This window comes from Esox lucius, chromosome 12 (genome assembly GCF_011004845.1).
Source record: "Esox lucius isolate fEsoLuc1 chromosome 12, fEsoLuc1.pri, whole genome shotgun sequence".
Lineage (NCBI taxonomy): Eukaryota > Metazoa > Chordata > Actinopteri > Esociformes > Esocidae > Esox > Esox lucius.
The window spans coordinates 3,863,092-3,885,505 of NC_047580.1; the positions used below are offsets into that span (position 1 = coordinate 3,863,092).

Genomic DNA, 22,414 nt, shown 5'->3' on the forward strand with positions numbered 1-22,414 from the left:
CATGCTTCACTGTGGGTATGGTTTTCTTTGGGTGATGTGCAGTGTTGTTTTTGCGCCAAACATACCTTTTAGAATTATGGCCAAAAAGTTCAAACTTGGTTTCATCAGTCTAAAACACATTTTCCCACGTGCTTTTAGGGGACTTGATGTTTGTTTTTGCAAACCTCAGCCAGGCTTGGATGTTTTTCTTTGTAAGAAAAGGCTTCCGTCATGACACCCTACCCCATATCCCTTTAATATGATACAGGATGTTGTTACGTAACACACAGCAAGTACTTCCCAGAAATTACTGCTGTTTCTTTAATGTTTCTGTAGGCCTCTTGGAAGCCTCCCTGACCAGTTTTCTTCTTGTCGTTTCATCAATTTTGGAGGGACGTCCAGTTCTTGATAATATATCTGTTGTGCCATATCTTCTCCACTTGATGATGACGACTTCACTGTGATCCATGGTATATCTAATGCTTTGGAATTTATTTTGTACCCTTCCCCTGACTGATATCTTTCAACAATGAGATCCCTCTGATGCTTTGGAAGCTCTCTGCAGACCATGGCTTTTGCTCTGAGATGCAACTAAGGAAATGTCAGGAATATCCTACTAGAACAGCTGAACTTTATTTGTGATTAATCAGAGTCACTTTAAATGATGGCAGGTGTGTAATTACTTCTATTTAACATGAGTTTGAATGTGATTGGTTAATTCTGAACACAGCCACATCCCCAGTTATAAGAGGGTTTGCCCAATTATGCAACCAGGTTATTGTAAGGTTTTAATTTTAAATTTTTCCCCATCGAAGATTTCAGTTTGTTTTTCAAAAATGTTCACATTATCGGTCACATTAAAAGTGGAAAAAGTTCTGACATGATTTATCTTCGTCTCATTCTTTTACATCACAAAAACCTGACATTTTAACAGGGGTGTGTAGACTTTTTATATCCACTGTATACAATAAATGATTTTCTGTTTTCTGTTTGTAATTAAATCAGAATAATGTGCAGATTTTATTTTTCACTTTGAGATTATATATTGTTTTGTGTTGATCAGTGACAAAAACACCTTATTAATTAATTGTTGATTTCATGTTGTAACACAAAATGTGTTTAAAAAATACATTTGAGAGAAAAAATATTTATTTTGTAATTTTATTGTATTAAATCATATGGCCTAGAAATATTACACATTTGTGCTCTGCCTGACTCATGTTGTTGGTAACACTTCATCCATATTAGCCAGGCTAAATGTTGTTTCCCAGATAAAATAAAGTATAAAATGTCGAGAAAATTGGAAGTTAATGATGAAACATTAATGTCTAAGCTGGTGTCAGGTACTTATTTCATTTGAAAAAAGTATTATCTGAACCTATCCCATGTTTCAGAGTACTCAAGCTTATAACAATATTTAAAGTAGATTACAAGTAGGTATGATAAGATAAACAGAAGTGTTTGAGTGAAAACACTTTTGTTTACCTTCTCATACCTACTTGTTTGACGAAGTTAAACAATGTTTGCAATAATGGACTAACCCAAGTCAAATACTTACTTTCTGTGTTAAGATAATTAGCAGAGGTAATCATCATGTTTGATAAAGTATATTGATCATTGCTGCAGCTCATGATTATGATTCATGTGTTCACCATTGCTATAGCCCCAATTACCTCCATTTCATCACAGTTGTGTTGATTACATGCAAGAGACCAAATCAAATTAGATAGATTTCCAGACTTGTTTATTAGTACCAGTAATGTACATATGGAACAACAAAAGGGATCATGTATAATGTGTTGCCTCTGACACTAGGGTGCAACTAATACCACACCAATGCACATTTATTGGGGCAGATATCCATGAGAAGTACATTATCTCAATACCTTATGGTGACCTGAAATGATTGTGTAGGTATAATAAATATTAAGCGTATTCAAGGGCAATGTGGAGGTACTTCTATCAGTACAGGTACATATTCAGTCCTCTACGTCCAGAATGGAGGCGGGTGCTCCCAGTAGTGTTGACAAAAACAGAAATGAAGGAAATAAGTGAGATGTGAAAAGAGTGGAATTTGTTCTAGGCAGACCATAGCTTTGGCCTTGCATGCACAGACTTAAGAACACAGACAAGGAAGAGTCCCAAAACTAATTCATTTCCCCTGAATAGTCAATGAACACATTTTATTCCCTACTGCAACTTTAAGGGTTAGGTAGCAGATACACTTGGGAATAGACCTAGTACCAACAAGCATATCCTCCTGGTACTGAACCTAGATGCTAAACATCAGGGAACACTGCAATTCAACCCTTATATAAGGGTCAATGGGTAAACATAACGGGGTAACAAATAGGGCCTAATAGGATTATAGTACAGTTTAGTAACACTGTGGCATAAATACTGTTTGGGATTACACCATGGCATATAGTGGGATATCTTCACTAGCTTCCACATCTAACAAATTATGCTTATGTCTAAAACCATAACATTTTATTTTAGAACTAAACACACTTCGAACTTTATGCATAACCCTAACCTTGAATTAAAACCAAAAATAAAATAATTTTGTCCAATATAGCTGAATTTGACTTTTGTGTCTGGGGAATCTTATAATGCACTCTTTGACCTGTGTTGAGATACTGATAGCCAAAATTGAAACAAACAAGGATGTCCTCTGTCTGTACAGTCAGTAAAGCCTTGTCTTTCATGATAATATGATCAATTATACACACTACTTGTTTAGGAGTGTTTCTATGTGCAATAATCCCCCCAAAAGAAATGTCCCTTTAAAAGGACAACTATTTCGTAATAAGCCACATTTAAACAGTGTACTGTATCAAGGCTTCACAGGATGAAAAAATATTTAAATGATTTAATGAGAAAAATACTCCTTCAAACTAAGTCTTTATTGAATGTTCACAAATATTTCAGCCATCATTATGGGGTGTGGTGCATACACACAGTACCTCTGAGCAACCTCACACACTCACATTACATTCATTACACTCTATGAACCGTGTGAGAAAATGTGATGTTGTGCGACCTCAAAATGTCACTGTAGAGCTGTTACACAATCTGAGGATGCACACCATAATACTCTATTAAGTCTATATAAAAAAATTGAATCTCTCCCGACATTATTACTTCACTGAAAGAGATAAACCAGTCCAGATTTATTTAGTCCAAACGCCAAGTTTATCTGTAATCACTGAATTTGAAGTCTTTATTCAAACATTACAAAGTTCAGATAACTTTAGCCACCGCAAGCAAGCAAAGTATTGTCTTTGTAATTCAAACGTGAATTGGGCAAAAAAATAAACATGGTCACACACCATGATTCCTAGATTTCTTGCTAGCAGTGCCAAATGTTTTAATAAAACTGAGTACTACATTTTTCTTGGCCTGTAGACTTCTTTCAAGGGTAACATCAAGTTTTAAAAGAAAGAAGAAATCTCTTTTAGTAAGTAAATCTCTTTTAGTAAGTTAGTGAATTTTAGAATAATTGAATTCCCTCTTGATAGATAGACACACAGTCTAATGTATTACCACACACCATTGGCCTTATTATGAAGACAGAAATATTGCTCTCATTTTCTAAACAAGGAAACCAGCAGCCTGACTAGAGTCTACAGCGGAATCCATCCTGGACAGTGCCTATATACAGACAAATGATCTATGTACATGCTACATACTCTCACACTATAATTAGAATGTGCCCTTTGGGACAGATCAAGGAACAGATTATGCTCTCCAAATGATGATGTTCGCACTAGGAGAAAATAACATCACTGTTGCACCCTTGGCCAGTTTTGTTTTTGTATTGTTTTGTTTATGAAATAATTTGGCCTGGGATGATCTAGCGGCTGAAACTGCTGACACTGGAACACACACAGCTATGTGAGCGCACGTTGTTATTCTACTACACCCTCCCTCATCTCCTGTTCACGGTTCTATTAAATGATACCATATACATAAAAAACTTTATAATGGAGTAAGACAGCTGAATTCTTACACATTGTGGAACTGAATAAGACAAAAAAGACTGACAAACCAGCACACAATCTGGGCACTTTCATTTGAAACAGTTATGTTTGAACCAGCTGGGTGTAACTCGAACCAAGGTGAAAAACATTGTTCTTGATAATCTGTTATTTCCTCAACACAGGAGGCAACAGGAAGGAATTGCACACAAACTGTTTAAAAAATAGCATGGGTGTAATAAGGTATTCAACTCAGTTGCTTATGGGACTCTTCCAGTCAGCTAAAACTGCAGTCATGTCACTTACATGAGACATCCATACATATATGAAACATATATCCGTGCAAACATGTTTTTCTTTAGAAAGGAGGGTTGATTAACTAAACTGATTGATAATGGAGTTGATACTCCTCCATAGAAGCTGAAGACAAACAGGCAGACTATGATAAACTATACCAGGGAACAACCTTTGTACAACCTCCTTTACCTCAGCTAGCCTCTTGTTCCTGACTATTTGGAAACAAGACTCCCTTATGCAAAGACCCACAAAACAACACTACACATAAGTCCTGAGCTTAAGGTATGAAAAACACATCTTCCGTCGTCACCAGTGATTCTGAACACAGCCAGATGACAGAGAATAGCTTCTTGGGAAATCTTTGCCTTTACCTTATTACTACGGAGTAAAAAGGATGGTCATATATACAGATAAAATATAAAAGTATTAGGGTGTGAGTGGGGTTGTTGAGCACTAGATTCAGCATTAAAGGTAAATTTTGATGTGAATTCAACTCATGCCGTTAACACTTTGTATCAATGCTACATCACAAACCAAGGCTGATATTCACAGAGTTGCCAGTGACAAAAACACATTATGGGTTAATTACACAAATCTAACAGCTCTCTGTCCCCTGAAATGAAGTTCTGGGAACCTGGGAGTTGACCAACCTGATGAAGGCCGGGGGTTGGTGACATATGGAGAATATACCACAGATAAGGGCTATCAGTAGAAACGAAATAATAATCTGACCCAGTCATTAGCCGTGGCATATCGGCTCAATGGCACAAATCCCAGAGGCACTTTATTGCTTATACACTGGTTACCAATGTAGACAGAACAGTAACATGTTACTTCCGTCACGCCAGCGGTGTGATGGTCAGCATTCAACTTTCAGAGATCAAACCACGCATTTTCTAACACATTGTAGTGTACATACCTATGATGCATTCATAGTATCACGCCATACTATTAATAATTCATTCCTAATGCATTGACCTACAAGTGTTTATTGTGTGGCAATCATTTTCTTCCCAGTGTGCACTTCAGCGTTGTGACTTGCTCAGTCCATTGTTCCATTTTAACACTTGTTTATGATTTAGCAGACGTTCTCATCCAGGGTGACTTACAGGAGAAATTGGGTTGAAGTGACTTATTGAGGGGCACAACGACAAACGTATTTATCTGTTTGATTTCAGTTGGGCCAAATACTGTATCTACCGGGCTATCTGCTGGTTTCTATTGAGTACTGATTTCCTGTAACAACCATACAATATGAAGAAGAGAACTGTGGTTAGGGTATGCTTCGTATCTTAGTCTGCCTGAGTGACTTATCGATCGATGAGGTAAGAGAATGACAGCCTCTCTGTCTTTTCCAGGGGGATAAGGTGCTAGATTTGACCTTCTTGATGCCAGGCCTCAACAATGTAATGTACAAAAGTTTGTTTGTGTGTGTATGTGCGTGTGTGTGTGTTTGAGGTCACTGAGATAATTCATAATCAATGAATAGCATCCTACAGAAACAATTCTGAAATGTGTGTATTTACATGCATGTACATCAATGGGCCTAGTTTGGAAAGGTCAGGCGGCAGGGTTGTAAGCTACGAGGCAATATTTCGGCTGTCGGCTAGGATGAGGGCTTTTGTTGGAGACAAGGTTTAGGGTTAGGGTGTGGAGGAAGTTCCAGAGTTAAGGGGTTCAAGTTTTGACTACCATTAGGGAGGGTGGAGAGGGTTTGGAGATTGGGCTTGGATTAGGGTTTGGAGATTGGGCTTGGATTAGGGTTTGGAGATTGGGCTTGGATTAGGGTTTGGAGATTGGGCTTGGATTAGGGTTTGGAGGCTATGAAAAAGCAGAGCTTTTAGAACACTCTTATGTACAACAACAGTCCAACACAGAAAGAAAGAGGAATGGAGGGGAGAGTGAATCCCTCCCTTTAAACATGCCCGTTCATTACCCCGGGACATTCCCAACCCTCCTTCATCCTGCCTCACCTCCCTGACTGTTCAGAGCTCACTGATACAGCAAGTCTCTTTCAAAACGCATCACTCAGTTCATTCCAGAAAAACCTGAAACACTGCTGTCCTCTGAACAGTTGTAACAGGAAGTGTACTGTTGTTTATTCCCACGTAGTCTTCAGTTGCCTCAAGTCCTTTTTGTCCCTCTTTCATGATTGTGGCTAGTCCATTTTTTGTTAATGTGTTGTTTTTGTTCCTGGGACACGTGTGTGTTTTCTCTCCTTCGGGGTAATGCGTGTGAGTTAAAGGTGTGTGTTGGTGTGGATGTGCGCGATGGGGTCGGAATGTGTGGGACAGTTCCGTGCGTCAATGTCCTTCTCGCCCAACTCCGACAGCGCCGGCACTAAAACAACACACTTTGTCTCCTAGGCTTCCCCTGGGCTGAGAGAGAGTTAGGGAGAGAGCGAAAGAGTGAGAGGGAGAACAAGAGGTGTGTAAAGGGGGAGAGAGAGGAACACGATTAAGACAGTGAACATAAAGGGATTAAACAAAAGTGAGAGCGGTAGCATATTTTCATCTGAAAATGATATACAGAAACTACCACCACCCCACAATGACAGAATTTCAATTTCAACACTTCAATGCCTGGAATACTATCCCAAAAGAAGGTGTTTGTGAAAAATGTAATGTGAAATATTAGAGTACATTCACAAACAGGTGTCAAGGATTAAAATACAGTTCAAAATGCATAAAAAATACATTTTGTAATTTCTATTTCATATTAAAGTGTACCCCCAAACATACACTTTTCCCAGGTGCACAGTTTAGAATTCTGTCAATAACTTTTTCAAGACTGAATTTTGACTTCGACTTGTCTGCCCCTTGTCTTCCCTTACTGAATGCAACCGGAATAGTATTCGTTCGTTTAGGCTAGTTTAGAGTGTACTTTGTGAATCTAAAATAAGTACAATAATTTTCTTTTTAAACATAAACTTAAAACATTAATGCAAATGTCTTCTGGTAATTTATGGTTGTATTAATTGTATTTGTTTTGTAGTTTTGTACTGTATTGTATACAGTTCATAAAAAAACATAGATTTTTATTTTGAGTTACCACTTATCCTTAATTTGCCATTAGTTTGACATGCACAAAGTAGAAAAACACAAAACGCATGCAAAGAACACTCACAAATACACACAAATGCACACACGCTGCATCCTGTGGTTACACAAACTTACAGACAATACACAAACAGCTACAGCCCCCTCTGCAGGAACCTGAACAGAACTGCAAAAAGAAAGAAATTCAAATGTCTCCTCTCTACTATCCTACCCAGAATTCACTCTGTTTTGACCTTGCCTGCTGATGCCACTGAAACATGGGAGATTTCTCTATCACGAAAACAATAGTTTGAAGACAAAAGCTAGGACAATGCACAAGACAAACCAAAATGGTTGGCCAAAGAGTTAAACAGACAAGGATTCATGGATGAAATAGAACATTTTAGGGGAACTCTGGTGTGAATGAGAAGGAAAAAAGCAGAAACATAAATAGGTAATGTGTTTTTTAGGAAATATAAAGGGATGTGACTGTGTGTGTGTGTGTGAGAGAGTGAGAGAGAGAGAGAGAGAGATTTTCTAGTTAATTTGTAGCGGACACCAGGATTCCATTTCATTCAAAAGGTGAACCAAACATGAATTCAAACACCTCATTGAAAAAATTAAATTGACCAAAATTTAAACGGAATCAACAGCAACCCTGGGACAGAAATGTGAATTGAAAGAGAGGGAAATGATGACAGAGAGTTTATTTACCAGAAATGGGAGGGGCAACTCAGCCTGTCGAGGGAGACGAGAGGCCGTGGCTTTGAGCCCTGGGATTGGCTCCTTCTCTCTGGAAGTACTGCGAGGGGGCAGAGCCTAGCTTATGGCCCACCGCTTTTTAGGAGAGGGAGACGGGGCGAAGGTGGTGGTAGCAGTGGTAGTGGAAGCACGCGAGAGGGACAAACAGGAAGACACAGAGAAAGCGAGAAAAGCAGAGAGGGAGAGGCACACAGGTGGAGGAGAGAGAGACAGAGAAGAGGAATGGAAAGAACAGAGAAAGGGAGAAACAGTAAAAGAGTGATCGAGACAGAACCAGCTATCTCAATAGAGATGGCAATAAGGCACAAGAGAGAGCTTGGTTTTGACTGCACTTTAAGAGGCGGAATGTGAACAAGCCACGGCTCGGTGAATGAGGAGAATGCAAAGCCATTATGATAACGTTGGCACATAAGAATCACAGAAAGCAGAGATGGAGGTACAGAGAAACAGACAGAAAGGCAACGTACGTAGAGACACGCAAAATAGAGCCAAACATTTTGAGAAAAAACCAAAGAAAACTGAGCCACAAAAAGGCCTGTTCTACTTGGCAAGTGGGAGTTTTACTTCCTCAAACAGGTATTGAAGGCAGACATTAATGGGATAAGTTGACATGATGGAGTGGGCGGAGCCTGCATTTGTTCTCTAAGAGGACATTTGAACAGGTTCAGTGAGTGTCCCTACCCTAAACTCTAACCTCAACCCATATCCTTACCTTAATCGGTTTAAATGTAGACTTGACATTTACATAACTTCAGAGTCTATGAAACTTTCTACTACTGGGTTGTGTGGTTGTCCCACCAACCTACCTTCTGATGACTGCACTAACTGTAAGTCTCTCTGGAGAAGAGTGTTTGCTCAAGGACTAAAATGTAAGTGTGAAATGTAAACTTTAATTGAATATCTTCAGCGTTGGAATGTAAGCTCTTCCCTCTCTACTGAGTCAACCAATCACAGCATTACTTCAATTAGGGCAGATCTGACGCCTGTAGATATTTCTAGGTAAAACTCCAACCTTTTCTTTATGAGTCACTCCAGTTTATTTGCTAGTTAGTACTCCACCTACTGCCTACTCTATTTTGAATCTAACATAGTCCTTCCCTCTAGCATGGCTTTCTAAGCACAGCAAGGCTCACCTGACTCTGGAAAGACGGAAGACCTCTTGCCCGGGTCTCTCTGGAGGTGGATGTCCTTCACTGAGAAGATGGACGACGCTAAAACAACGGAGATTCTGGTTGATTGTCAATGAAGGGCTGGTAAATATTGTTTATCACGTGTGGTTGATGCTGTGTGCTTTTGTCAAAATTGCTATTTTTACTTAACACTCAAGGCATATACAGTGGGGAGAACAAGTATTTGATACACTGCTGATTTCTCAGGATTTCCTACTTACAAAGCATGTAGAGGTCTGTAATTTTTATCTGTACACTTGTACACTTCAACTATGAGAGACGGAATCTAAAACAAAAATCCAGAAAATCAGATTGTATGATTTTTAAATAATTAATTTGCATTAAGTATTTGATCACCTACCAACCAGTAAGAATTCCGGCTCTACAGTTCAAAATTCCGGCTCTACAGTTCACAGACCTGTTTTTCTTTAAGAAGCCCTCCTGTTCTCCACTCATTACCTGTATTAACTGCACCTGTTTGAACTCGTTACCTGTATAAAAGACACCTGTCCACACACTCAATCAAACAGACTCCAACCTCTCCACAATGGCCAAGACCAGAGAGCTGTGTAAAGACATCAGGGATAAAATTGTAGACCTGCACAAGGCTGGGATGGGCTACAGGACAATAGGCAAGCAACTTGGTGACAAGGCAACAACTGTTGGCACAATTATTAGAAAATGGAAGAAGTTCAAGATGATGGTCAATATCCCTCGGTCTGAGGCTCCATGCAAGATCTCACCTCGTGGGGCATCAATGATCATGAGGAAGATGAGGAATCAGCCCAGAACTACATGGCAGGACCTGGTCAATGATCTGAAGAGAGCTGGGACCAAAGTCTCAAAGAAAACCATAAGTAACACACTACGCCGTCATGGATTAAAATCCTGGAGCGCACGCAAGGTCCCCCTGCTCAAGCCAGTGCATGTCCAGGTTAATTATAAATTAAAAATCATACAATGTGATTTTCTGGATTTTTATTTTAGATTCCGTCACTCACAGTTGAAGTGGGAAAACCTGCAAAATCAGCAGTGTATCAAATACTTGTTCTCCCCACTGAATAAATACGATGCACAAATGAAACACTGTAAGTGTTGTTATTCTTAAATGGTACAACATATGACTTTGACTTCTATGTGTTGAAAAAGCCAGAAAAAAAGGAGACAATCTGTACTTTTGCCTCATATTCATCTCTTATCTCGTATTTTCAAATGCCTTAAGTATACAGCAACAATGGCAATTTTTACTTTACTGTCCCAATAATTATAGAGGGCACTGTGTATGTATGTATGTGTGTGTATGTGTATACATATATAGCTCTGGATAAAATTAAGAGACCACTCCAAATTTTTCACCCACTGTGTAATTTGGTGGAGGATCGGTGATGATCCAAGGCTGGAATCGGGCAGATTATTCTTTGTGAAGGACGCATGAATCAAGCCAAGTACAAGGTTATCCTGGAAGAACACCTGCTTCCTTCTGCTCTGACAATGTTCCCCAACTCTGAGAATTGTTTTTTCCAGCAGGACAATGCTCCATGTCACACAGCCAGGACCACCTGATCAACACACTGTCATGGCCAGCCCAACCTCCAGACCTGAACCCCATTGAAAACCTCTGGAATTTGATCAAGAGGAAGATGGATGGTCACAAGCCATCAAACAAAGCCGAGCTACTTGAATTTTTGTGCCAGGAGTGGCATTAAGACACCCAACAGCAATGTGACAGACTGGTGGAGAGCATGCCAAGACGCATGAAAGCTTTGATAAAAAATCTGTGTTATTCCACCAAATATTGATTTCGGAACTCTTCCTAAGTTAAAACATTAGTATTTTGTTGTTGAAAACAATGCATTTTTTTTTTGGTTATTTAAAAAAAAAAAGATTTCTCAGTTTCAACATTTGATAAGTTGTCTTTGTACTATTTTCTTGGTTATTTTGACCAGTTGGTATTTTCTACAAGAAAAATACTCTAAATATTATATTTTTATTTGGAATTTGGATGTAATGTTGTCAGTAGTTAATAGAATAAAACAAAACTGTTCATTTTACTCAAACACATACAGTGGGGCAAAAAAGTATTTAGTTAGCCACCAATTGTGCAAGTTCTCCCACTTAAAAAGATGAGAGAGGCCTGTAATTTTCATCATGGTACACTTCAACTATGAGAGACAAAATGAGTAAAATAAGTATTTGGTCACCTACAAACAAGCACGATTTCTGGCTCTCACAGACCTGTAACTTCTTCTTTAAGAGGCTCCTCTGTCCTCCACTCGTGACCGGTATTAATGGCACCTGTTTGAACTTGTTATCAGTATAAAAGACACCTGTACACAATCTCAAACAGTCACACTCCAAACTCCACTATGGCCAAGACCAAAGAGCTGTCAAAGGGACACCAAAAACAAAATTGTAGACCTGTACCAGGCTGGGAAGACTGAATCTGCAATAGGTAAGCAGCTTGGTATGAAGAAATCAACTGTGTGAGCAATTATAAGAAAATGGAAGACATACAAGACCACTGATAATCTCCCTCGATCTGGGGCTCCACACACGATCTCACCCCGTGGGGTCAAAATGATCACAAGAACGGTGAGCAAAAATCCCAGAACCACACGGGGGGACCTTGTGAATGACCTGCAGAGAGCTGGGACCAAAGTAACAAAGGGTACCATCAGTAACACACTACGCCGCCAGGGACTCAAACACAGCAGTGCCAGACGTGTCCCCCTACTTCAGCCAGTACATGACCAGGCCCGTCTGAGGTTTGCTAGAGAGCATTTGGATGGTCCAGAAGAGGATTGGGAATTTAAGGCCGGGTGTCTCTGTAAAGCACTTTGTGACTACTGCTGTTGTAAAAAGGGCTTTATAAATAAATTTGAGAATGTCATATGTTGAGATGAAACCAAAATATAACTGAAACTCAACTCGTCGTGTTTGGAGGAGAAAAAATGCTGAGTTGCATCCAAAGAACACCATACCTACTGTGAAGCATGGGGGTGGAAACCTCATGCTTTGGGGCTGTTTTTCTGCAAAGGGACCAGGACGACTGATCCTTGTAAAGGAAAGAATGAATGGGGCCATGTATCATGAGATTTTGAGTAAAAACCTCCTTCCATCAGCAAGGGCATTGAAGATGAAATGTGGCTGGATCTTTTAGCATGGGTCTTTCAGCATGACAATGATCCCAAACACACCGCCCGGGCAATGAAGGAATGGCTTCGTAAGAAGCATTTCAAGGTCCTGGAGTTGCCTAGCCAGTCACCAGATCTCAACCCCATAGAAAATCTTTGGAGGGAGTTGAAAGTCTGTTTTATCAATAAATTCATAAAAAATCCTACAATGTGATTGTCTGGATTTATTTTCTTCTCATTTGGTCTCTCATAGTTGAAGTGTACCTATGATGAAAATTACTGGCCTCTCATCTTTTTAAGTGGGAGAACTTGCACAATTGGTGGCTGACTAAATACTTTTTTGCCTCACTGTACCAATGAATAGTAAACTGATAATTTTGCAGTGGTCTCTTAATTTTTTCCAGAGCTGTATATATACACACACAGTACACGCGGTGGGGCATTGTAAGAGCGGAGTCACTCACTGTCAGCCAGCGTCTGAACCTGCTCTCCCAAACTCCTAAAGTATGGATGTCTCAGAGCCTCCTCAGCCGACACACGCTTCATTGGATCAAACTGGAGAGACACACAGATGCAGAAAAGTGAAAAAGGGATGATGTTGGGTGAAACAGAAAGACTGATTTTGGGAGACAGAAAAATTGAAAGGTTTACAAACCAGTTTCCAAAAAATTTTGGGATGCTGCGTAAAATGCTAATAATTTATCCCTACAGAGATTTCTTTGGATTCTCTGAATCTTGTAAAGATATTAGGTACCATAGATGTTGACATCCCTAAACTCTTTGCAATTTTACGTTGAGAAATGTTATTCTTAAATTGTTGCACCATTTGCCCATGCAGTCTTTCACAGAGTGGTGAACTCCCTCCCATCCTCACTTCTGACAGACTCATCCTCTCTGGAATTATCTTCTCATACCCAATCATGTTACTGACCTGTTGCCAATTGATCTAATTAGTTGTGTGATATTCCACCAGGTTTAGTTTTTTAGCATTACACAACTTCTCCAGTCTTTTGTTGCATCTGTCCCAGATTTTTTTAAACATGTTGCTGGCATCAAATTGGGCATAAATTTATCAAGAAACAATAAAATGTTTCAACATTTGTCTTTGTACTATTTCCTATTGAATATATGGTTTTAAATTATGGACACATCATTGCATTCTGTTTTTATTTACATTTTATGCAGCATCCCAACTTTTTTGGAAACAGGGTTGTAATATTTGTCTATATACCTATATGTCTAAATCAAATAACAGTTTTAAAGGGAGTAAATAGGATTTGATCCTCCATTTTGTCTTTCTTTCTTCCCTCCTTTCCAGTCTTACCTGTAGTAGCAGTGAGAGAAGATCGTGCCCATCACTGTCTATCCTACAAGAGATGAAACGGAAGAGAGAAAGATGATGAAGGAAAGGGAAAGAGAGAAGGGAAGAAACAGCAAACGACAAGGAGGAAGGAAGTTGAGCATGAGAACCAACACAATATCTAAACAAGTCATTGAAAGGTTGCTAAATAGAATCTCTAAGCTTGTGAGGTAAAAAATATGTTGTTCTCTCCCAGAGCAAGTAACAGTAAATGCTTATTGTGGCAGCTACTTGCACCTTTTCAATTAGGAGTGTTTGGGTCAAATTTAGGAGAAACATGTAGATTTTTTTCAGACTAACAAATATCCAATTTCAAAAGCAAACTGAATGCATAGACCCAACTTGTGTTTTGTTGGGACTACATTTCCAATTGATCAATAAATCAAAGCAATAATTTAAAAGCAGACTGACTACCAGTAGAGCTTAAAACTATTTTAGACTGTTTCCATAAAACTGAATAAATACCTTATATACACTAAAATGTATATTTCAAACTGTTGTGCGCTATGTGACCAGTAGAGGGAAGCATCATTTTTTTTTGCATTGTGGCACAAATTAAACAAACAATACGTCCTTAAAAGTTACAATATATGGTGGCATTCATGTCATTTTATTGGTCAGAAGGCTCCATGTTAGTTCCATGTTACGTAACTCATGGACCGATTATTTACCCCACCTACTATCGAGAAACCAAGTCATTTCTATTTTCCAGGGACGTCATCAGGCATGATGGTCCTCCAAAGCTGTTTCATACAGAAACGTGCACAATTCAAACAAACCCCACGCTGTTGAAACGTTTCATTAAGCCCACCATCCAAACAACATTACTGCCATCTGTGCTCTTAAACATTAATTGAAGCGCTGCCAGCAGCAGTAGAATGAAAAATCTTAGCCCAACCTGGTTGGCTAATCAACACCTAAAACCTTATTTGGAATGAGTGCTTGTACTCCTTTGTCGTACAAGGCGGGAAGCAAAATGTAACATTCTAACATTGCTTTTTGCGTTTGAAAAATTATATTAATATATTGAAATATCATTTGAATATGAATTTGACAGCCCTAAAAACATGAGATTTACACACACACACACAGATACCTGGGTGCATGGTTGACTAGGGGCTCAGCGTGGTAGCGTGGGAACTTGTAAGTCTTAAACTCCTCACTGGTTGTGATCCCAGGCCAGGTCATCTCTGTTGGAGTGCCTGACAGACAGACAGACAGACAAGACATACTGTTATTTTGGGTGTACACACTCCTAACAGTCGTGTATACCACAGATGGCTGGAGGCATTTTAATTGGGCAAGTCAGCTGGATTGGAATGGTATCAAACATGAAAACAGTGTATTGTGTTTCATAACATTCTATGCCTTCCAATCCAGCCATTACTATGAGCCCATCCTCCACAATTAAGAATCCACCAGCCACCTGTGGTGTGTCCCCATTGCCTGTGAAGTGTCTTACCTAAGATGCGGAATATCAAGTGGAGTTCATCCTCCACTGTGGAGCCAGGGAACAGAGGCCTGCCTGTGATCATCTCATAAAAGATACAACCTACTCCCCTACAGAGAGTGAGAAAGAAAGATGTTTATCATATTATAAACTGGGTGGTGACTGGCTATATGTATTTATGTATGAGTTTGTATGTCATAAGTATGACTGAAAAAATATTTTTACGGTTCTAACTGTATAGGTAACCAGTACATTAACAAGGGTTTTCAGGGGTTTGTGGTATATGGCCAACATACCACACCGCCACACAAATGAAGACAATAGATGTAAACTGAGAGTGAGAAAAAGAGATGGAGAGAGAGAGAGGTTTTTCCACTCGTTGTAGCAAACTTAAAGCCTACCAGAATGGTAGTTGAGGAAGTAGTCATGTCACATCTTAATGTTAGAAAGTACATCATCTCCCTGAGGGAGCCCAGAGATGGAGCATTTGTCTGTGCGTGAGTATGCATTTGGGTACTGTAAGTAACTAAGTTATATCTCAGTAAAGTATACACATTTAAGCCCATGGCACTGAAAGTGCATTAAACTGAGACAAAGCAGGAAAGAAAGAGAAAGCTGGTAGTAACTGGACTAAACTCTATTAATGTTTCTCCTCTGCTGTAGCTAATTCCACATCATATATTTTTTAAAGTGCGTCAGTATGTTTTCAGCACTTTTATATTTATATCTATTTACTGATCAAAATGATCTTATCCTTGGTTCTCTCTTGATGCTCTGCAGAAGACAAAAGTTCATACGTTTGGAGCCACAAATATACGTGTCTAGATGTCAAGGCAATAGGAGGGATCAAACATTTACAGGAGAAAGAATTTTACATTGTGCATTGACTGAAGCAGATTGTGAAGCATAGGTTTTTCTGAGCATGCTGTTGTATGGTTTGCTAACTATCTGTCTGAAAGATCTCAATGCACTCAATGGTATTGCATCTGATAAATTGTCTGTCTTGAATGATTTGCCCCAAGGCTCGGTACTTGGTCCCCTCTTATTCACTATTTATATAAATAATCAATAAATAAATAAAAATAAATAAATGCCCAACTTCCCTCTTATGCAGATGACACTGTTATTTATTTGTTGTACCCTGACTTTTGCAAAAGCCTTTCAGAACTTGCAAACTGATTTTGCAAGTTAATGCTGATCAACTCACTTGTGTAAATTGATGCTTGTGCTCAATGTAGACAAACCCAACTTATGGTGTTCTCTAAGGCAAGAAACAGACCTCTAAACCTTGCATGTACAACCACGTTTCCATGTTGGGACACTGTGTAAAATGCTAATAAAAAAAGAATGCAATGATGTGCAATTCATTTATATCTATATTTAATTGAAAATAGTACAAAGACAACATATCAAATGTTTATAATGTTGTTGTATATCCTCTTCATTAAAACACACTTTGTAAGCATTTGGGTACTGAGGAGACCGATTACTCGTTTTGAAAGTGAAATGTATTCCCATTCTTGCTTGATATAGGATTTCAGCTGCTAAAAATTTCAGGGTGTCCTTTTTCATATTGTTTGTTTCATAATGCACCAAATGTTTTCAATGGGTGACAGGTCTGGACTGCAGGCATCTGGATTATTTTACTACAGAGCCATGCTGTTATAAAACGTGCAGAATGTGGTTTGGCATTGTCTTGCTGAAATAATCAAGGCCGTCCCTGAAAAAGACGTTGACTGGATGGCAGCATATGTTGCTCCAAAACATGTATATAGTGTTCAACATTAATGGTGCCTACACAGATGTGCAAGTCACCCATCGCATGTGCACTAATGCACCCCTATACCATGATGCAGGCTGGCTTCTGAACTGTGCGCTGATAAGAAGACAGATGGTTCCTCTCCTCTTTAGCCCGGGAATATGCAACATCCATGATTCCAAATTTTAATCATCAGACTATAGGACAGTTTCCCACTTCAGTACATTTCTGAATCTTGTTTATATGTGTTTTCCTCTTAGCATGGTAGAGTTTTAACTTGCATTTGTGGATGCTGCGACGTACTGTGTTTACATACAATGGTTGTCAGCTTTGTACCTTGCATACAGAGATTTCTCCAGATTTTCTGAATCTTTTAATGATATTATGTACCACAGATGATGAGATTCCCTATGTTAGATTTTCATTTTCTTTTTAAGTGCATATTCAACAGCTTGCAAAAAAACTTTATTGAAAGTTGGGATTTTATTTTAGGAATAAGGCTTGTTTTTCTTTTGAAGATAAAGGGAGGCTTTTATCAGCTACTTTTATGCTACCTTCTTACTGTGGGGAGAACAAGTAGAAGTCTGCAATTTTTATCATAGGTACAAATCAACTGTGAGTGACCGAATCTAAAACAAAAATCCTGAAAATCATGTTGTATGATTTTTAAGTAATTAATTTGCATTTTATTGCATGACATAAGTATTTGATACCTCAGAAAAGCAGAAATTAATATTTGATACAGAAACCTTTGTTTGCAATTACAGAGATCATAGGTTTCCTGTAGTTCTTGACCAGGTTTGCACACACTGCAGCAGGGATTTTGGCTCACTCCTCCATACAGACCATCTCCAGATCCTTCAGTTTTCAGGGCTGTCGCTGGGCAATACGGACTTTCAGCTCCCTCCAAAGATGTTCTATTGGGTTCAGGTATGATGACTGGCTAGGCCACTCCAGGACCTTGAGATGCTTCTTACAGAGCCACTCCTTAGTTGCCCTGGCTGTGTGTTTTGGGTCGTTGTCATGCTGGAAGACCCAGCCACGATCCATCTTCAATGCTCATACTGAGGGAAGGAGGTTGTTGGCCAAGATCTCGCGATACATGGCCCCATCCATCCTCCCCTCAATACGGTGCAGTCGTCCTGTCCCCTTTGCAGAAAAGCATCCCCAAAGAATTCCACCTCCATGCTTCACGGTTGGGATGGTGTTCTTGGAGTTGTACTCATCCTTCTTCTTCCTCCAAACACGGCGAGTGGAGTTTAGACCAAAAAGCTCTATTTTTGTCTCATCAGACCACATGACCTTCTTCCATTCCTCCTCTGGATCATCCAGATGGTCATTGGCAAACTTCAGACGGGCCTGGACATGCACTGGCTTGAGCAGGGGGACCTTGCATGCGCTGCAGGATTTGAATCCATGACAGCGTAGTGTGTTACTAATGGTTTTCTTTGAGACTGTGGTCCCAGCTCTCTTCAGGACATTGACCAGGTCCTGCCGTGTAGTTCTGGGCTGATCCCTCACCTTCCTCATGATCATTGATGCCCCACGAGGTGAGATCTTGCATGGAGCCCCAGACCGAGGGAGATTGACCATCATCTTGACTTCTTCCATTTTCGAATAATTGTGCCAACAGTTGTTGCCTTCTCATCAAGCTGCTTGCCTATTGTACTGTAGCCCATCCTAGCCCTGTGCAGGTCTACAATTTTATCCCTGATGTCCTTACACAGCTCTCTGGTCTTGGCCATTGTGGAGAGCTTGGTGTCTGTTTGATTGAGTGTTTGGACAGGTGTCTTTTATACAGGTAACGAGTTCAAACATGTGCAGTTAATACAGGTAATGAGTGGAGAACAGAAGGGCTTCTTAAAGAAAAACTAGAGGTCTGTGAGAGCCGGAATTCTTACTGGTTGGTAGGTAATCAAATACTTATGTCATGCAATAAAATGCAAATCAATTATTTAAAAATCATACACTCTGATTTTCTGGATTTTTGTTTTAGATTGCGTGTCTCACAGTTGAAGTGTACCTATGATAAAAATGACAGACCTCTACATGCTTTGTAAGTAGGAAAACCTGCAAAATCGTCAGTGTATCAATTACTTGTTCTCCCCACTGTATATGTGCATTTGTGGTACCTTCAAATGTTTTAATTTTTTATTATTTTTTAATTTTTTATTATTTTCTTTATTCTAACAATCCCGAATGCCCAAACAGAATTTGAAATAAGTGCTTTAATGTATTCTGCCCAATCAGCTTGGAACTCCTTACTGTACAAAATAGTTTTAAATTGAAAGAACTTGTACCCTAGTGTTTTCAAATAATTGATGAATGACTTTGATGTAGATTCCTTGATGTTTTTATGATGGTGAATAATGTTTATTACTATTAATATTGTGATTTTTTTATTGATTATTAGAGTATCTTTTTATAATTATTATCTAATGACTTGCTGCTGCCTATCATGACAAGGACAGTCTTGAAAAATAAATGTCACATCTCAATGAGCCTTTCCTTGTTAAAACAAACATTTATAAAAATGACTGTGTTAAAACAATGTAAGTGCCTTTGGTGTCTGTGTATGATGTTTATACTTGAACATGTATAGATAAACTGTGTGTGTGTGTGCGCCTGTACTGACCACATGTCGATGGGTGTGGAATACTCTGTGGATCCCAGCAGGACATCAGGGGGGCGGTACCATAGAGTCACCACCTCGTTGGAGTAGGTTTTTGTGGGGACAGACTTGGCCCGGGCCAGACCTGGGTCAAAAACACATAATGGTCAAATGCAAGACTTATCAACTGATTATGGACCGCAAGTCCATTCTGTGTGTGTTTGTGCACATGTGTCCCATACCAAAGTCAGCCAGTTTGAGTTCACCCTTATCGTTGATGAGCAAATTCTGTGGTTTGAGGTCTCTGTGTAGGACTTTTCTCCTGTGGCAGTATGCTAGCCCTCGCAACAACTGGAACAGAAAGATCTGAAACAAGAGTTAGATGGGGGGGCAGGGTTAAGAGGTTCAAAGCAACTGTATGGGATTGGTCCATAGCGTTGAAAATGTAGTATGATGGCACACTGACCTTCACATTGTGGACACTCATGATACTGCCACAGTCATCCATGTACTGTTTCAGGTCTTTCTCCTGGAGAGAATAGAGGGAGACAAAGTGAGTAAAATGGGACAGTGAAAGACAATACAAATACTTTGCCTTTTACAGTCCTTGTGGGGACTCCAAACAATACTCCCATTCAAATCCTACTTTAATCCACTAACGCTATCTCTTTTATTACCACTACACCACTGCTCTGCCTTTAACGGGATAGTAAAAATTAAAAAGGAAGCACACAAACAAACACAGAGACATTAACATACCAGGTACTCGAACACCAGTGTGAGGCACTTGTCAGTGTGGATGATGTCATGTAGAGTTACAATGTTAGCGTGCTTCAGGTCTTTCAGGAGAGACACTGGAACAGAGGGAGGACCACTGTCGATACTAGGGTTCAAATGCCCGGCCACAGTAGTATCCATGTTTACACTGTACAGCCCTCTAATTTGTCTTTTTTAAATTATTGTTTATAATTGTCCATCTTTAAATAATTTTTATACTAGAATTGGTAGAACAGGGAGGTACCTTCTCTGATGGCAGTACAGGGCGCGCCCTCCTCATGCTCCAATCGGATCTCTTTCAGAGCCACCAGGTTATCTGTCAGCTTGCTCCGCCCCTTAAACACTGTGGCGTACGTGCCCTGAAAAGAGAGTGGGAGCAAAAGAGAGAGAGATAGACATTGAGAGAATGAGAGAAGGAAAAAAATAAGGGTTTTAAACGTATTTTCCCATCAACAGGTCAGTTGATGGGAAAATATTTGCAATACTTATGATGATTACTTAGGCTTTAGACATGGTCTTGCAACAATGTGTGCTTTTCTGTATAAAAGTGCAACCTGCAATCTTACCTCCCCCAGTTTGTCTAGTTTGATGTATGTCTCCAACTTGCCAAAGCCGATTTCAGACTGTGGGGAGAGAAAATGGTTGAATGAACGCTGAGCGTGAATTATTATTTATTTAATGTTGTTTAAGGTTTAGCTGACTGAGCCCTATGAATACAAAACATGGAAAATCTGAATATATTTAGGTTCAAGTTGTAAAGCTGCTAAAAATGACTGTATTTAGTTAAGAAGGCATTGAAAAGAAGTTGCAAATACATCTATTTGGAGAACAAAATGGAGAGATATTAAATATACAACTTTTGGCTGAAAAGTACAGTACTCTCATCTCTAACAACATGCCCTGGTACTGCATAGATCTGAGCCACTACAAGTGTGTGTGTATATACGTATATATATGTGTGTATATATATATATATATATATATATATATATATATATATATATATGTGTATACATATATATATGTATGTATGTATGTATGTATGTATGTATGTATGTATGTATGTGTGTGTGTGTGTGTGTGTGTGTGTGTGGGAGCATTAGCTCTATACTTGTTGGTTTGCTCCAGTGCTTCATGTGCATATCTGAGCCCAGCAGGCATCTCCACAGCTGTTCCTGAGACAGTGAGACAGCTAGGACACAATAACCTGATTCTATGCTCTAAACACACACACACACACACACTTATATTCCTATCTTTATGGGGACCCTTACAATGAACTACTCAACCTTTAAATAAATGCAACTTTTATGCCTAGACTGAACTTAGCCATATCAGTTAAACTTGCACTTACTAAACCTGAAAGCTATACCAATTCTATCACTATGTCCAATTGTATATTTTTTCCTAAACCTAACCCCGCAGAAAATGGCCTTTTCTCTATTAGGGACTGGCCATAAAACCATATACCTTAAGGGGTCAAGACCCACCCATTATTATATTAGAAAGAAAATTGTGAAAATCCCAAAATGCACACCCAAACTTCCACTCTTGCTGGTGGAGACCGATTTTTCTGGTTTACTAACTTTTTCTTATCTTTTGGGAACATCTGGTCCCCCACAAGTATATATAAATGTGGATCACAGACACAGATACACACACAGATACAACACACACAGATACAACACACACAGATACAACACACACCGATAAACAAAACAGACCCAGATACACACACAGATACAACCCACACAGTTACACACATTTATCCAAAGACAATGGATTTAAAGACAACTAATATGTGTCCCTCTTTCTCTCAAAAACACATACTCACTAACTATAAAAAACACTGTGTTTGTGATTAAACGTATCCTTCCACTACATTTACCCTTCCCGCTCTCTCTTTAAGTGTTCTTGGTGATGTCACTTATCAGCATTGGTAAATTCTTCAGCAAAATAAGACACACTAAAAAGGTTTCACCACAAGGGGCCAGTAGATTACAAGCTAAACAGATCACATGACAGAATGGCAGTAACCAGCTGCCAATTCCAGCCGTTGAGCTGGAACTCAGATGTTATTATTCAAATGCTTCAGAGA

The 22,414-nt window shown here is 39.3% G+C and overlaps 1 protein-coding gene across 11 annotated transcripts in view; it reads right to left on the reverse strand.

The window, feature by feature from the left end:
• Positions 1-2,579: 2,579 nt before the first annotated feature.
• LOC105029953 (cyclin-dependent kinase 17-like) overlaps positions 2,580-22,414 on the reverse strand; it is a 64,664-nt gene continuing 44,829 nt past the window's right edge. For 2 of the 11 annotated variants that reach the window (XM_020051921.3, XM_020051923.3), the window contains 14 exons: positions 20,883-20,939; positions 20,561-20,675; positions 20,299-20,393; positions 20,006-20,068; positions 19,782-19,905; positions 19,564-19,684; positions 15,182-15,279; positions 14,816-14,921; positions 13,684-13,726; positions 12,824-12,914; positions 9,190-9,267; positions 8,009-8,096; positions 7,433-7,481; positions 2,580-6,634 (listed from right to left, as the gene is read on the reverse strand). In XM_020051921.3, coding sequence (XP_019907480.2) covers positions 6,560-6,634; positions 7,433-7,481; positions 8,009-8,096; positions 9,190-9,267; positions 12,824-12,914; positions 13,684-13,726; positions 14,816-14,921; positions 15,182-15,279; positions 19,564-19,684; positions 19,782-19,905; positions 20,006-20,068; positions 20,299-20,393; positions 20,561-20,675; positions 20,883-20,939 — 1,203 coding nt within the window. In that variant the 3' untranslated portion in view covers positions 2,580-6,559. Of the gene's footprint in view, positions 6,635-7,432; positions 7,482-8,008; positions 8,132-9,189; positions 9,268-12,823; positions 12,915-13,683; positions 13,727-14,815; positions 14,922-15,181; positions 15,280-19,563; positions 19,685-19,781; positions 19,906-20,005; positions 20,069-20,298; positions 20,394-20,560; positions 20,676-20,882; positions 20,940-22,414 lie in introns of all 11 variants that reach the window. The other 9 variants (XM_010903556.5, XM_010903551.5, XM_013136575.4 and 6 more) reach the window with 8 other exon arrangements.